We start from the raw sequence: 14,333 nt of genomic DNA, 5'->3' as shown, positions 1-14,333 counted from the left end.
TAGGCAATGGAAACACCCACGTATCTCATAGTATACGGTGCAATGACATATGTAGTGTAATTCTGTCTCCGGTTCCATTTCGCATAACTTGCAAATTCTGCTCTCAGGTGGGATTCCCCTAAATTTGCCAAATTCAATTTCCAGTTGGTGTGAGGATGTACGAATCTGACCAATAGCACATCTCAAACCATGAGACAGGTGGGTATCCATGTAGCTCGGGCGAATCACAAAACCATCTTCACATAGCTGTAGGAAGTTTTCTTTGTAGTCGGCCATCTTCGTGCCCAATTCTTGTGTAGGGTCTACCCATGTCCTCTTGGTGTCCAACTGTATAAGATCCTTGCGGATGATTTTATTAATCTCCGTTCGTGTGATTGCCAGTGATGGAGCCTCAAGAGAGTATTGGAAGGGGGGTAATCTTTCCATACTGAATCCGTGTCTCTGAAACCACGAGGACAGTTGCGCATACCAGCATGATGTATCTCCTTTCATTGCTAATTGTCGAGAGGATTCGAGGGCCAATCTAGTATATCGGCAATTATTTGTATCCCACAAACCATGTATAAAGGACATTGATTTGGTAAGAGCTTCAATTTCTATCGGAGGGGCAGCTAGTTCCGCTCGAGTAATCGCGTGTGGTACGGAGGCCTTGGCTCTAATCATTCGGGAAATCATAGATACCAAAGGTCTCTCCATTGACTTCCAATTATCCTGATCCATAGATGGTCCCCAAATTTGGACCCCATAAAGCATAGCCGAAGCCACCACAGTGTCAAAGAGCCAAAGTTTTGTTCGTGGTTCCTGAAACTGCACTTGTGAACACATCCTCTCCAACCCTCCCAAGGCCGCAGAGGCTCTGGACAATCTAGCATCCGCTGCTTTCTTAAGAGTAAACTTTGGTCCTGTAAATACCACACCAAGGTATGTGTATGCATCTGTGTACTCTACTGTATCCTGGCCATATGCAAATGTAGGTGCCGATCTCCTAACCCACTGCGGTGTGGTGTTAAACACCATAACTTTGGTTTTACCCAAGTTTACCGACAGTTCGCTGTCTTCCGCAAATTTATGTAATGCATCTAACTGCCTCTGCATTCCATCTGGTGATTCTGCTATCAATACAATATCATCTGCATACAACAACAAAGGGATCCATGACCCTGCAAGTTGAGCACCTCTCACACCCTCTCTATCAATGTAATCTGATACCTCATCTATATACAAACCAAATAAAGTAGGGGACAGTGGGCATCCCTGCTTTACTCCAACAGTGGAATGAACAATGTCGGAATCCCCTTCTGGAGTACGTAGAGAGAGAGAGAGAGAGAGAGAGAGGGGGGGGGGGGGGGGGGGGGGGGGGGGGGGGGGGGGGGGGGGGGCGGGGAAAAAAAAAGCGCTGGAGAGAAAACGTTGGGGAGAGACAGACCTAAAACACTAGCTTTGATCTACAAGTGCACAAAATGATACAACTAGGGTTTCATCCTCCCTATATAGAGAATAACCAGATTGCCCATAGCTTCCTCAATGACTATTGCTTGTGGATCGGTGACTTCTACGTCTTGTGTTGCCGGATCTGTGATTTCACTCCTTACATCATTTTGATCAGCACATAAGCTTTAGGATTACCTTTGCAATCTATACGAGGTGGTTACCTCTACTCGAATCCTTGCTCTAGAAACTTCTTTGCTCAACTTGCAATACTTGTAGTTCCTTTCTCTTCAGGCTCTTTACTTCTCACATGAAGCAGTTTTGAGATGAGCTTGCCGTATGTGGCAAGGTGATCAATTCAAAGGACATGGCTACTCGACTTTTGGCCAAGCTTCCTTCACAGTTTGACTCTCTTTACCAGTCCCTCGTTGCCTAAAGTTGGCTCACTATATCAGTGTACGTCCTGCCACTCTCCGAACATCTTGTACCATTCTGCTTATGGACTTTTTGACTGTAGTGGGTATGGTGGAGTGGTGCAATCTTATCCTAAAAGATGGACAAGGTTCATCGAGTGCATATGTGCAAGTTGATTTTGAAAGACGGCGTCAATGCACTCAAACCAAAGGCAAACAGCTAAATCTCGTCTAGAATGAAACCTTTGAATTCGAGAAACCCGTTGATATGGCAAGATGGACCTACCATCTGGTGGAGAAAAATGCAGTACTTGTATGTGAGGATGTGACAGGAATCTTTGATCCTTATGTCCTCAAGATCAGGGCATGGGATCAAGAACATGCAAAGAAAGATGATTCCTTGGGTGCTGCTTGGTTCGATGTTTAGGAAACGCTTGTGAGAGTTCCTCCCGACAGTCCCCTTGCCCTGTGGTATAGTGGTATTGACGAGAAGAGGTCCGAGGTTAAGACAGTGCAGGCATGCTCTCTGTTTGTATGGGGACACAAGTTGATGAAGCTTTCTCTGAAGCATGGATTTCCAACACGGGGATGGACACTTAATTCTGTTGCCAAGTATGGGCTAAAGTGGGTTGCATCGTGCACTGTTATGGATAGTTACCAGCCTCGATGTACTGAGAAACACACATGGGAGGTCTATGACCTATGCACAATGCTTGTGATGAGTATGTTTGAAAATTCACAGATTGGAACAGGCTGGAAAGTGGGGCAGCAAAGATGTTTGCACAGGGAAGAACAAGATATGCTTACCTACACTAGAAGTCTTCGTGTATATATGAAACTCCTATCCCCTTCTTGTGTTGCACCCATATGGTGCCAAGAGAATGGAAGAATTGGAACTTGCTGTAAGGTTTTTGGTTACTTCCACTTTTACTGTTATGCAAGTCTCAAGATTTTGGAACTTAAGGTGCTCCAATGCCAACGTGTACAGAATTTTGTGTGTCCTTTCACCTGCAGTTGTGTCTAGGACACAATTGGGCTCTTAAATATTAGGTATGCTGCTATAAAATAATTGCAAATTAACAACAAATATTATACTAAGATGACACACAGACACATTAAAGTAATGGTTTGTTTATAACTCATCAACGCCTAAACATTGAAAATGTAGTAACCAAAAGTCATGCAATGATCAACCAACACACAAACACAAACAATGGTTTGTGTGCCCTGTGACTCGATTCTTCTGATGGTCAACAGGATCAATTTGGACAACCGCGAGTTTTCTTTGAACGGCACAACATGAAAACATCTGAGGAGTGGCTCATGCACTCAAGAGGTTTAGGCCACTAAATTGGCTCATGCACTCAGAGAGTCAATATCCGATTTCAAAAATCCGATTTTTTTTTTTTGAGATGGAAAACTTTGCAAAAAAGCTCAATCTTATTGTCCAACTTGAGTACTTCATGTTCTTGTTATTTATTACTGTCTTTTACTGTGTGGTGGGCTTATTTCCCTGAAAGCTTTAACTTTCAGACCTTTTGCAATCATCATTAAGTCTCACTGTAGATAGCGGTTTTTTGTAATCGTTGTGGAAGTCCGGAAAACCCAGTCATACTTCAATCAGACTCAGATGAGTCGGGTAGTATGGTTCTCCAACTGGATGGGTCTGGAAAAAAAAAAATGGTTATGGTAGCTTTATATGTCCAAAATTTGGCTTCATATATGCCTATGATACTTATGTGATTCAAAATTGTAATCACTCATTCAGACAACGTGTTCTATGCTATACAAATTAAAAGGCAGCAGAGCTAGATTCATCCAGAATTTTGGCTTCCGCACCTAAAATTCTGAGTAGACTGGCTAACAAATAAAAGAGACAAAGTTTGACATTGAAATATAGTTTGTAGCGAAACTTTCTGTATAACAGTGCTCGAAAAAAACCTAGGTTTAGTGTAATCCCACTTACAAAATGACATTTTAAATTTGAAGGTGAGAAAACCTACAAAATTTAGAGAAATTTAGTGTGTAAGAACCTTCAAATTTAGTCATGTGTAGGACAGAAGTTAGGCATACATTTGACTTTTGCTCGTCAAGCATCGAACGATTGAAATGTTCTTTGGTATTTTAGTTTTCTGTAAATGGGTCCTTCCATTTAAGAGTCTCATATAGGGCCTTTTCATTCTTTTTGTTTTAGAATGCCAAGGATGACCCTTCACCCTGTTTAACTTAGATTCTATACCAAAAAAAGAGACTTTTGAAATGGTTTGAACATCAGGAATGCTTGATAAACGTTTAGTGTACTTTCAGCTATAAATTTTGGAATTTATGTGCGAGAAGTAAAAAGAGATGATAACATAGAAAGAATTAGTACAAGGACCTTCAGATCTGTCAGCCTTTTTAAAATTCCTCATTGATTGCTCCGTAATTATGGAGAGTTTTTTTGAGCACTGATTATGAGTAAAATTGCTGGACTTTGAAAAGTTTGTTCTTATGATGAAATTTGCAAAATGTAGAATTTTTGTTTGCCGCACAAGCTGCTGTTGAAATTATGCATAGCCAATTTTGACAAGGTTCTTTTTTTCTGTTTTTGCAGATATTGGTCTCTAGTTGTACTAGCAAGGCCATTACTTCACACAGCCAATGGTAGCGTTTTGTGTGACCACCTCCCAAGGTGCTCAAGTGCGGAGCTTTGAAGCTCGTGGGAACACGCCATAAGAGAGTGGAAGCTCAAAGTAAAGAGCTGTAAGGTTGTGAATTTTTTTTCAAATCTGTTCATATACAGCTCACTTGCAAGCTTTAAGATGCCATCATCAGGTGTTGGAGGTGCATTGTTGTGAAGTTAAATTTATATGTTTGATGCTGGCTTTCTTGTGTTACTGTCTCTCAAGGTGCGGAGCTTTGAAGCTTGTGGGAATTAGGCATAGAGACAGGAAGCTCATTGTAAAGAGCTGTAAGGTTGTGAAATCCTTTCATGGCTGTTTATACACAGATCACTGGCAAATAACGATGAGTCCACCTTTAAGATGTCATCCTGAGGTGTTGGCAGGGTAGCAAATTTCAAATTTCCTACAATCCTTTTAAAGGGTAGCATTTTCCTAGTCCTTCTCTACCAAGGTTAAACCCCCCATGGAAGGGTGTGTTGCAGCCTTCTAATTTTAGCGTTGTGGGTGAGCTTTATATGCATGGGTCACTATTTCTTGGGTTGATTATGATCTTGGTAAGTCCTGCAGCATGCATGGGCATGTGCGAACCAAAACAAACCATTCTTTTGACTTCAAGACTACCTAATTAGTTTGTTTCACACACAATCTTGTGCATGCTTATCCCCTTTAGTGATGAGTGAGTCGGGACTCGGGTTTTTAAACAAAAACTAGTGACCATTGCTATGAGCTTTGGCTTACTGATTTGTTCCTCTACTTTTATCCTGTGGTTTTGTTGAACATTCTTTGCTCATGCTTGAGCAAGGGGACTCCACTATAAACATGTCCGTGCTTATTTTTGTGTGGTGCATGGGTACCATTTGGCTTGCATGTTAGTCGGTGTCCGTATTGCCCAAACGCGGGGAGTTGGATGTATAAACACCCTTACAAAACCAAGATTTAGGCAAGAATCTATGCTACTTGTCGCGACTTGTGATCACAATCATCAATCCTCAAATTTTGACCTCGAAATTTAATTGATGAAAATTCATCCAATAATTTTTCTATTCAACCTACAACATTCAAGTTGATCATTTTCAACCTTTACTGTCCCCAGTCCTCAGGAGCCTCAAAACGTATACAAGATAATGATATGTTAGACATTCATAGCACCCTAGCTGATTTTGGAACGTAACTTTTGGTGCATGGAATTTGTTACTGCCCAAATTTGTTCCATGCTGTTCATTCCAAATCCTGCCATTTGGTGTTGCAAAGGTGTTTATTGAAATTACAGAGTGAATTTTTTGTTATCATCCTTGTACTCTATTACCGAAGGTTTTTGCAAAATATTAAAAGGCCCCTTTACAGTCTCAAGGGCTCAATACCATATTGAAAGACAGACGTTGTATAGTACCAAATTCTTGCACAATATGAAAAGTCGTCGGTGTTGTGCATTTAAATTCTTCAAATTGGGTATTGCATAGTACGAGTGCTATCCAATAGAATGCCAAATTTTTGTCATACTTTTTTCACATGTCAACCGTACCTAGGACTTGGACAGGTATGAAAGTATGGATCAGACCTCTTGAGGATTCCATACGGCAGACTAATAACTACATATGACACTCAAAACAATCAAGAGGAACATAAAACCATAGAATACAGTGAATCACCATGGAAACTTTAGAATCTAGGTCAATCCAAGATCATTTTTCCTTGTACATATCAATCACAATCATGAGTAAGTCCCAGGTTTTTTGTAATCGTTGGAGAAGTCTAGAAAATCTAGTTATGCTTCAACCGGGCTAGGACGGGTCCGGCAATATGGTTCTCAATTTGGATGGGTATGGAAAAAATATGGTATTGGTGGCTTTGCATGTTCCAAATTTGGCACCATATATGTGTGTGATACTTCTATGATTCAAAGCATTCACATGATGTGTTCTATGTTGTACAAATTAAAAAGTAGCAAAGCGAGATTCATTTGGAGTTTGGCTTCCATGCTATAACAAATAAAAGGGACAGAATTTGACATTGAAAATAGTTTGTAGAGAGGTTTTGTTTAATGCACACAATCTGTTCTATAAGTACAACAAGCCTTATTGAGACTCCTAATCTTTGGGAGCCTCAAAACTTCTAACAAGGCATTCATAGCACCGTGGCTCTTCATTTAAAAAAACACCAAACTTGTGGTATAGAGTAACGACTTTGGTGTTGTTGCAATGCCAACTTCGGTAGTATAAGATAGTCGTCATTTTGGATTGCAATTTTTGGTGCTTTAGACCACCAATTTCGTACTAAAAGTTGGAATGAATAGCATCAAATTTGGTGCTCCATATCCCTTATTTGGTACTTATATGTAGTACTTACGTAAGCGGACACTATCATACAATACCAACTTGTTGCTATTGTTGAGAGTACAAAATTGGTACCATCGAGTACAAATTCAGTTCATTTCAAGCCATTTGGTGCTATGGGGAGCCTTTTTGGTGCTGTGAAAGCGGACTTTAGATGGTTTAGAGATTTGATTTAGTTTTGTGAAGTATAATTTTGATACTTAGCTTATTTTTTTATTGTACTTCAACATATCATTCTTGTGCTCCCTACTACCCAATAGAGTACACGACAACAATACTTGTGTACAAACTTGGCAACATAGTGCACCATTTGGGACTATTTTGGTTCATTTGGGCATTACACAACAATGATCTTTTGGTAACACATTAATTTTTGGTGTTGTGAAGGCGTCTCTTGAAATTATGGAGTGAGTTTAGTTTTTCGTACTATAGCATTTGGTAGTGTAAAGTACCATCCTTGTACTCTATATTACCAAAGGTCTTGCAAAATATTAAAAGGCCCTTGTATAGCCTTAAGGGTTCAATACCATATCAAAAGGCATTGTATAGTGTACCGAATTCTTTGGACAATATCAAAAGTCCTTGGTGTAGCACTCTTCAAATTTGGAATTGCATAGTACTAGTGCTATGAAATAGAATACCAAATGTTTAATTATATGGAATCATTGTACATTCTTACAAGTGAATACCAAATTTTGAATTAAAAAGAATCATTGTGGATTAGACCACAAAATGAAGAGAGAGAGAGAGCATGCAAAGGAGGAGGAAGCTTCTCTAGAAAGAACATTGCAATTCTTTATTTATTGATAAGATAATGTAATGAATAATTGGCTAGTGAGGTAGTTTATTAATGGACATGGATGGTTGAGGAGAGAGAGAGAGAGAGAGAGCATGCAAAGGAGGAAGCTTCTCTAGAAAGAACATTGCAATTCTTTATTTATTGATAAGATAATGTAATGAATAATTGGCTTTTGACCAACCAACCTTCCATTTAAAGGCCAATATGCCTAAGTAAGCTGTGGACATTTATCCTACGTTTGTTGAGTGTGGATCTCTACCCAATGCCTATAAGTACTCAATAAGTGTAGACCTTTCATAAAAACATCTTTAGGATTGTCATGTGTGAACCTTCACAAGCCCAAGGTGATTGTACTTATGCACCTTGCAAATGAAGCAATTCCTCACTCTTTGTGTGAAACTCTAAGTTCTGTGTTGGCTTGATGGTACGCTAACTATCACAAGGAAAAATTGAAACCTTGTAGTGAGACTGGCGTAACTCTTCCATTAGAAAGTAAGCCATGTAACTTTCTTGATGTTGGGGTAAAAGCCCCAGAGGGGCAAAAACTCACCTAGTATGTGTGAGCCCCTTATTCTCTGTACATATAGAATAAGTGCAATGGGTGGGTACATGTTTCAAAAAGTGGGGACCAATAAAACTTTTGCAAATAAGATCCAAATTTGTTGGAGGTTGGATATTTAGAATCTATTCTTCAAATACTATCTATTGGTATATAACATGCATGTATCGAACATTGTCTTCATATACATCTAGAAAAAAGGTGATTTCACATCACCGTAACGGTAACAAAAATTAGATGATTGAAAAAAATGGCATAACTTCCATAGAATTTATCCAAACTTTTTTTATCTTTGGTCTTTAGAATCTAATTTTCAAGAGCTTTACAATGATAAGTCATATCATGGGGTTCTGAGAAATATTTAGAGAGGTTTATCGGGTTGCTTTCTTTTTGCAGCTTTGATGATGTGGCACCCTTAAAAGGCCCAAAAGTGAGCTCAATATTTTTCTAATAATTGTAAATGCAGTGTCTACACGAGTCTTAATCATGGTGTACATCAAAGAGCTAACACCAAATGCATAAGGAATCTTAGTGATCGTAGTATCGTCCTCTCTATATTGGGATAATTCTCTCTAGTATAAGGCAAAAGGATTTTCCTATCTCCATATTGGAATGCTTCATTATACAAAAAATGTTTTCGTTTTCTAACAAGTAAAGAACCTTATTTGATCTTTCATGCATAATGCATGTACATGCTAAGAATATGGTGTTCTTTTCCCAAATCCTTTCTTAAAAGTTCTCATGTAGCTTTGTCCTTAGTGCATGTCACACACACACACACACACCGACGTAGGGTGCGTGTATGTTGTCACACACGCCAGCACGAGGTGTGTGCGGTGTCACACACACACGTACACGCACACATGGGGGTGTGTGTGTGGACGCGCATCCACCATACACACATGCACTACACAACGCGCGTACACCACACACACAGACACACGCATCCACCTCCCACACACACACACACATATCTCCAATAAAAAAAAGTAAAAAATTAATTATTTTTTAATTTGAAAACTTTATAAAGAGCTTTAGAAGCTCTTTTTCATATCATTATGAACTCTTAGCTCTTTATGTTCTCCTCATCTCTACTTTCCTATCTTACACTAATTTCTTTGTCAAGCTTTTCTTTGATCCTACCTTCTTTCTCTCAAGCTCTTAACTTCATTTTCTTATAAGCCATATTTTTTCTAATTCCTTAGGTAAACCATGAGAATAAGAAATCAATCCAAAGACAATGGTGCCGTGGATGAAGTTTATGTTACTACGTTGCAAGAAGTCCCTCCGCGGCACTCAAGAGAGCGAACAATCTCAAACCTTAAGCTCTCTAGATCGGATTGTGTCCATGGTAACCAGTGTGGGTGGAACAACACAATCAAGTGGAGAATTTAGCCATTGTGTGGAAACTATTACCACAATAGAAGACATAGGAAATGAAGCGTTTGTTGACAAGCATATTTCTTTGGGTTGGGTGGATTCTCATAGAGCTCCCTATGATGGCAAACTTCCGCGCTTACGTCTATGTCGACTTCTTTCGAACCCCGCCATCCGCACGCACGATGACCATGTAGTGGATTTGCAACTCTCCATTGCAAATAAAAGCTACCAACCAACCATGGTAAGATTTATTGTAAGCAAGCGGATTTCTGGGGATGATCATAAGCAATTCTCTTATCGTGGTCACATTTCGAGAGATCTTGCAATGTCATATGATTTGGATGAGGAGCTTCATCTTATCCCCGAGCTTAGTCACATGGTCGAGAGGTACTTTGTGGTTTGGGATGGAAATCCACAAATTGAAAGCATGGATGTGGTGGTGGATGAACGAGAATGACATCCCAATTGAGAAGGCACCAAGGGTGGAGTGCGTACTTGTCGATTTTCAACCCTATGAAACAGCGGAGTTTCTATTGGTTTTGAGAATGATAAACATGTAAATCCAACTGTTTTTTGCAAATGTAAATGCATCTTATTGTTTTTGACAATGTGTATTACATCCGAGTGTTAAACAGAGCCACAAGGGTCTTAGTCCCTCACACCACTACGCATGATATATTCATGATGAGAAAGCTAGGGTTGGCCGACCCAACTTCACTCCTGCAAAAATTTCCAGAAAGAGCGTGTCTGGCAGCAAAGAGGGCTTTAAACTTTAGGGGTCTAAACAAAATCAAAGTGGCTAAAATTGCCAATGGTTGTCCTTGCTCAACTCATTTGGAAGGTATGCTTGAAAGCAATGCCAAATGAGAATATGTTTTGATTATGAATTCTTAATATATATCTTTTGATTGTGTCCTTGGCAAATGATAGGAAGAGTTCAATGCTATGTACAATAGTAAAACTGAAGGGTTGCCATCAAAAGGGAGTTTCGACTACGACTTGGTATCTGACACATACAAGGAAAGTATCGTTTTGCGCTATCTCAAACAGAGCAGTATTTCATGCGTAAAGGGCTTCAGATAGCAACCATTGCATATCCAAAAAATGGCAATAATTTTTTTCAAAAATGTATATAATTTAGAGGCTCGGATGAGAAGACCATCAAAATGACACCCTCTAGAGTGACAGAGGTTGCGCGTACACGCATTAGCCAAAAAGAGTAAGTAAATGTTATTTAAGTCTTTTGATCTCTTTCTATTTTGATTATGTCGCAATGAAAAATAAGACTCCCTTTTTCTTTGGTAGGAAGTGCCGCTTAATTAACTTGCTCCAAGGTGGTGATGCAACCTTAAAAGAGAATGGCATAGGGTTGACGGAGAAGGCATGGATCCAGTGGCTTCGAAATCACGTGTATTGGTGGCAATTGGAAAGGTGGATCAAGTAATTATGTCCTCGAATCAATTTGCTGGGGATTTAACTTGTGTCATATTATTTGCTGCAGGAGAGTGTTTGAGATGGTCGAGAAAATGGAGGGAAAGAATCAACACGTTGCCATCTAACACGAGAAGACTGAAGAGGCATGGCTGCACACTTGCACACACATTACAAAAATACATACGAAACTACTTTGAGAAAGCCTTCAAGAAGTGGAGTGCTCGAATCAAGTCCACACAAGATCCCAAAGTGCAACCCCACTTTGCTTGCACGGCACGATGCATGTTGTACAGGTTAGACATCTTTGATTTAAACATTACGTATGTTGTAGGTTATGCTAATCTTGTCATGGTGGCTCAAAACATTATTTGTTGTCTTGTAGATGGTGGATAGATGCTCTAGTCTTCCCCATTCTCGAGCACCACAGTGATGCATTGTGTAGGTCGGAGAGAGAGAGAGGAGATATGGACATATATCCGGATGCGTGGATAGATGACTTGCGACCAAAGGAAGCATGGCTAAAGTGTCCTTGGTGGTTGGATTACCCGGACAAGGAGTATCCACCCGAAGAAGAAGCGCTTTATATAGGTATCGTACTATGTAAATTTTGCCTTTGCCATGCAATACGACATGGGCACAATAACTTTCTTTTTTAAATCAATAGCGGAGCATATTGCTTTACGGAAGAAAGCCGTTGTGATAGAGGATGCACTCTCTCCAAACACATCAAAGAATCCAACCTCAAAGAAACCGAACTCAAAGAAACAGGCCTCAAAGATAGACACAAAGATTGACTCCACATCGGCCCTGCAAGCACCCTTGGCTGACCGGCAATGTAGGAAGAGAAAGAAGAGAGATGTTGCCTCCAGTGATAGTGAGAGTGAGCATGTGATTGAGGAGTATTCTGTACAAGTTAGCGATAGTGCTCAATGCCTTGGTGCTATCAGCCACAGTGTACCTACACTTTCCTTCACTCCGAGACGAGTAGGGCGTACCCAGGAGTCCCCTCCATGTTCACTGTCACAGGACAGGGTTGTAGAGGACCTATTGGACATGGCTAGAGTGATCAGAGAAAACCCTCCAGGTACGTTAAAATGGCTAATGTTGTGTTGTTCTCTTTAGCATTGTATGCTAGATATATTTGATCTTATGTTGAGCATACATATATGCATGTAGAGCCACACTAGTTTGTAGTGCATGCTAGTGTCAAGTGCTTGGCAAAATCTATTCCAGATGTGTTGTGCAATGACAGGTAAACCATGCTTTTTTGCCTTCATAGTTATGTCCATAATTTTAGTACTACCAAAAATTGCATGCAGTTCTATGCAGCCACTATGTAGATTCTTGGGCTCTCTACCAGAAACAGGGCAAATGAACCCTGACTTCAGATTGGGTGGCGTACGTTTGATGTACATGGCCTTTCCCTTACACACTAGGCCACATGCAGCTCGCACGGGTCGAGTTCCTTTATAGAACCAATGGGATAGCGAGCTTGTGGATGCTGTATTCCTTCTCGCAACTGAGTTTCTTCTGGTTGATGGCATGGTTGTGGTGACATGTCATGCAGAACATTTGTCCATTGTCACTTCAAAGGCAGAGGACGCTCATTTTCAGTTGTTGAGGATATTATACATACGACTGTCAGAGTCTTGCTGCACGATTGTTTAGAACTATGTAGAGGAGGTATGTTGTTTTTTGTTTTGATATTGATCAATATCTTTGTTGTTCACATTTCAAAATATCTACGTTTTAATGTTATTCATAGGTTGGTACTTTGTTGCTAGTCATTTTTTCGCCCCTAGAAGCGGCGGGTGTCGGCTTTCGAGGTATGATCGAGCGGATGGAGAGATTGCAGCAAATGTAGGTGGCTTCTCTGCAGATGACGACATGTTGTGGGAGAAGCTACCATGTACAGATCCCACCCAGTGGATGCTTGATCGTATGGGTAGGCCTTATCGTAGAGGTGTTGAGAGGAGTCCAACATTTGCCAAGTGCTAGATACTTATTGAATGTTTTTACTTCATGTTACTAAAAAATTGGAGGTATAACAAATCTAAGGATTTTTGTTGTTTTGTAGGTGGCTACTAGGTACCTTCACAAACATGGGAGATGCTGTGTTGGATTGTTTTGCAGGAGTGGGGACATTGGCAGCACAATGTTTACTGCTATGCAGGCATCATATCAGTTGTGAGAAGGATTGGTCAGTTTTCAGTGCTTGTCTAGGGCTGGGTGAGTGCCTACCTTTCGATTTAGGCTCAACATTGATGTTTCATAGGAGTGACATAGTTCATGTAATTGAGCATCCGAAGCAGGTGACAGAGCATATTCATCCGCTGGAGCCACCTTTTCGGACACCAGTCAACAGTCAGGGGAGACAATAGCAGCTCCACATACTACTTTCACGGCCTCACTGTTGGCATGGCGTGCAACTGGACCATCCACCAGTGCATTCAGTGCCTCCATATTTAAGGCCCCGCCCGGAGTTGATGCATTGCCTCTTTCACTACCTACAGGCCTCCCCACATATGGTTCAACCCTCTTCCATTTGGAAGAGTTCCCCCACCATTTGGTGCACTGCCCCCATTAACACGACCTTTGTTTCCTCCCGGAGGATATGGCCCCCACCCCGCCCGCCCTTCTTTCATTCACCTCACCCATGATGTATCCCCCCTCCCCCCCCCCCCCCCCCCCCCTCCCCCCAATATGTATTTACTTTTGATTCTATGGAACACATAGATTTGGGGTTTGCTATATCAAATATACCATAATTGTGTGTAAGGAACTTCTCTTTGTCTTATCAATAGTGTATTGAATGCATCCATGGTGGTAAATCATGTTTTTGTTTGAACGTAAGTTGGCACGAAACATGCAATCTTCAATGTTACATTTTAGTTGGAGAGAGAGAGAGAGAGAGAGGATCTTTTGGGAATCCGCTTGCCCAATTCTTAAAAAGCGCTTGCTAGAATTGCTCGCTCGAAAATTGCACCCATTTTTGGCTATGTAAGATAACCCGTTTTCTGCACCCAAGCAATCTCTCTCTCTCTCTCTCTCTCTCTCTCTCTCTCTCTCTCTCTCTTCAACTAAAATTGCTCGCCCGAAAACTGCACCCGCTTGTTGGTAAGTTAAGTTAATATTTGTAATCATTTAAAGTATAAATTTCTTTTTGTTTTGGTAAGATTATACATGAGAAGACATGATAAAGTAGAGGAGATCTACAAATGATGTTCAAAGAATAAACCTCAGTGTGATTCTCGCCATGCACTTGTGACATCAAAACTTAACAGTATACTGTTGAAATAATTGTGTTGCTTGACCACAGGTCAA

General features: G+C 40.5%; 1 protein-coding gene across 14 annotated transcripts in view; it reads left to right on the top strand.

Annotated features, from left to right (window-relative positions):
- LOC147463583 (uncharacterized) overlaps positions 1-13,678 on the top strand; it is a 77,547-nt gene extending 63,869 nt beyond the window's left edge. For 6 of the 14 annotated variants that reach the window (XR_015185217.1, XR_015185221.1, XR_015185212.1 and 3 more), the window contains 7 exons: positions 4,435-10,794; positions 10,881-11,302; positions 11,392-11,597; positions 11,674-12,093; positions 12,329-12,692; positions 12,775-12,954; positions 13,087-13,459. Coding sequence is in view for 2 of the 14 variants with exons in the window: in XM_086489696.1 (XP_086345822.1) it covers positions 10,959-11,302; positions 13,087-13,238; positions 13,319-13,596 (774 nt within the window). In the remaining 12 variants the exon portion in view is untranslated. Of the gene's footprint in view, positions 1-4,434; positions 10,795-10,880; positions 11,303-11,391; positions 11,598-11,673; positions 12,094-12,328; positions 12,693-12,774; positions 12,955-13,086 lie in introns of all 14 variants that reach the window. The other 8 variants (XR_015185215.1, XR_015185222.1, XR_015185214.1 and 5 more) reach the window with 8 other exon arrangements.
- The last annotated feature ends 655 nt before the right edge of the window (positions 13,679-14,333 follow it).

The sequence above is a fragment of the Adiantum capillus-veneris genome, chromosome 2 (genome assembly GCF_014529385.1).
Source record: "Adiantum capillus-veneris isolate H3 chromosome 2, ASM1452938v2, whole genome shotgun sequence".
NCBI lineage: Eukaryota > Viridiplantae > Streptophyta > Polypodiopsida > Polypodiales > Pteridaceae > Adiantum > Adiantum capillus-veneris.
This window is presented reverse-complemented; position numbering and strand designations above follow the sequence as displayed.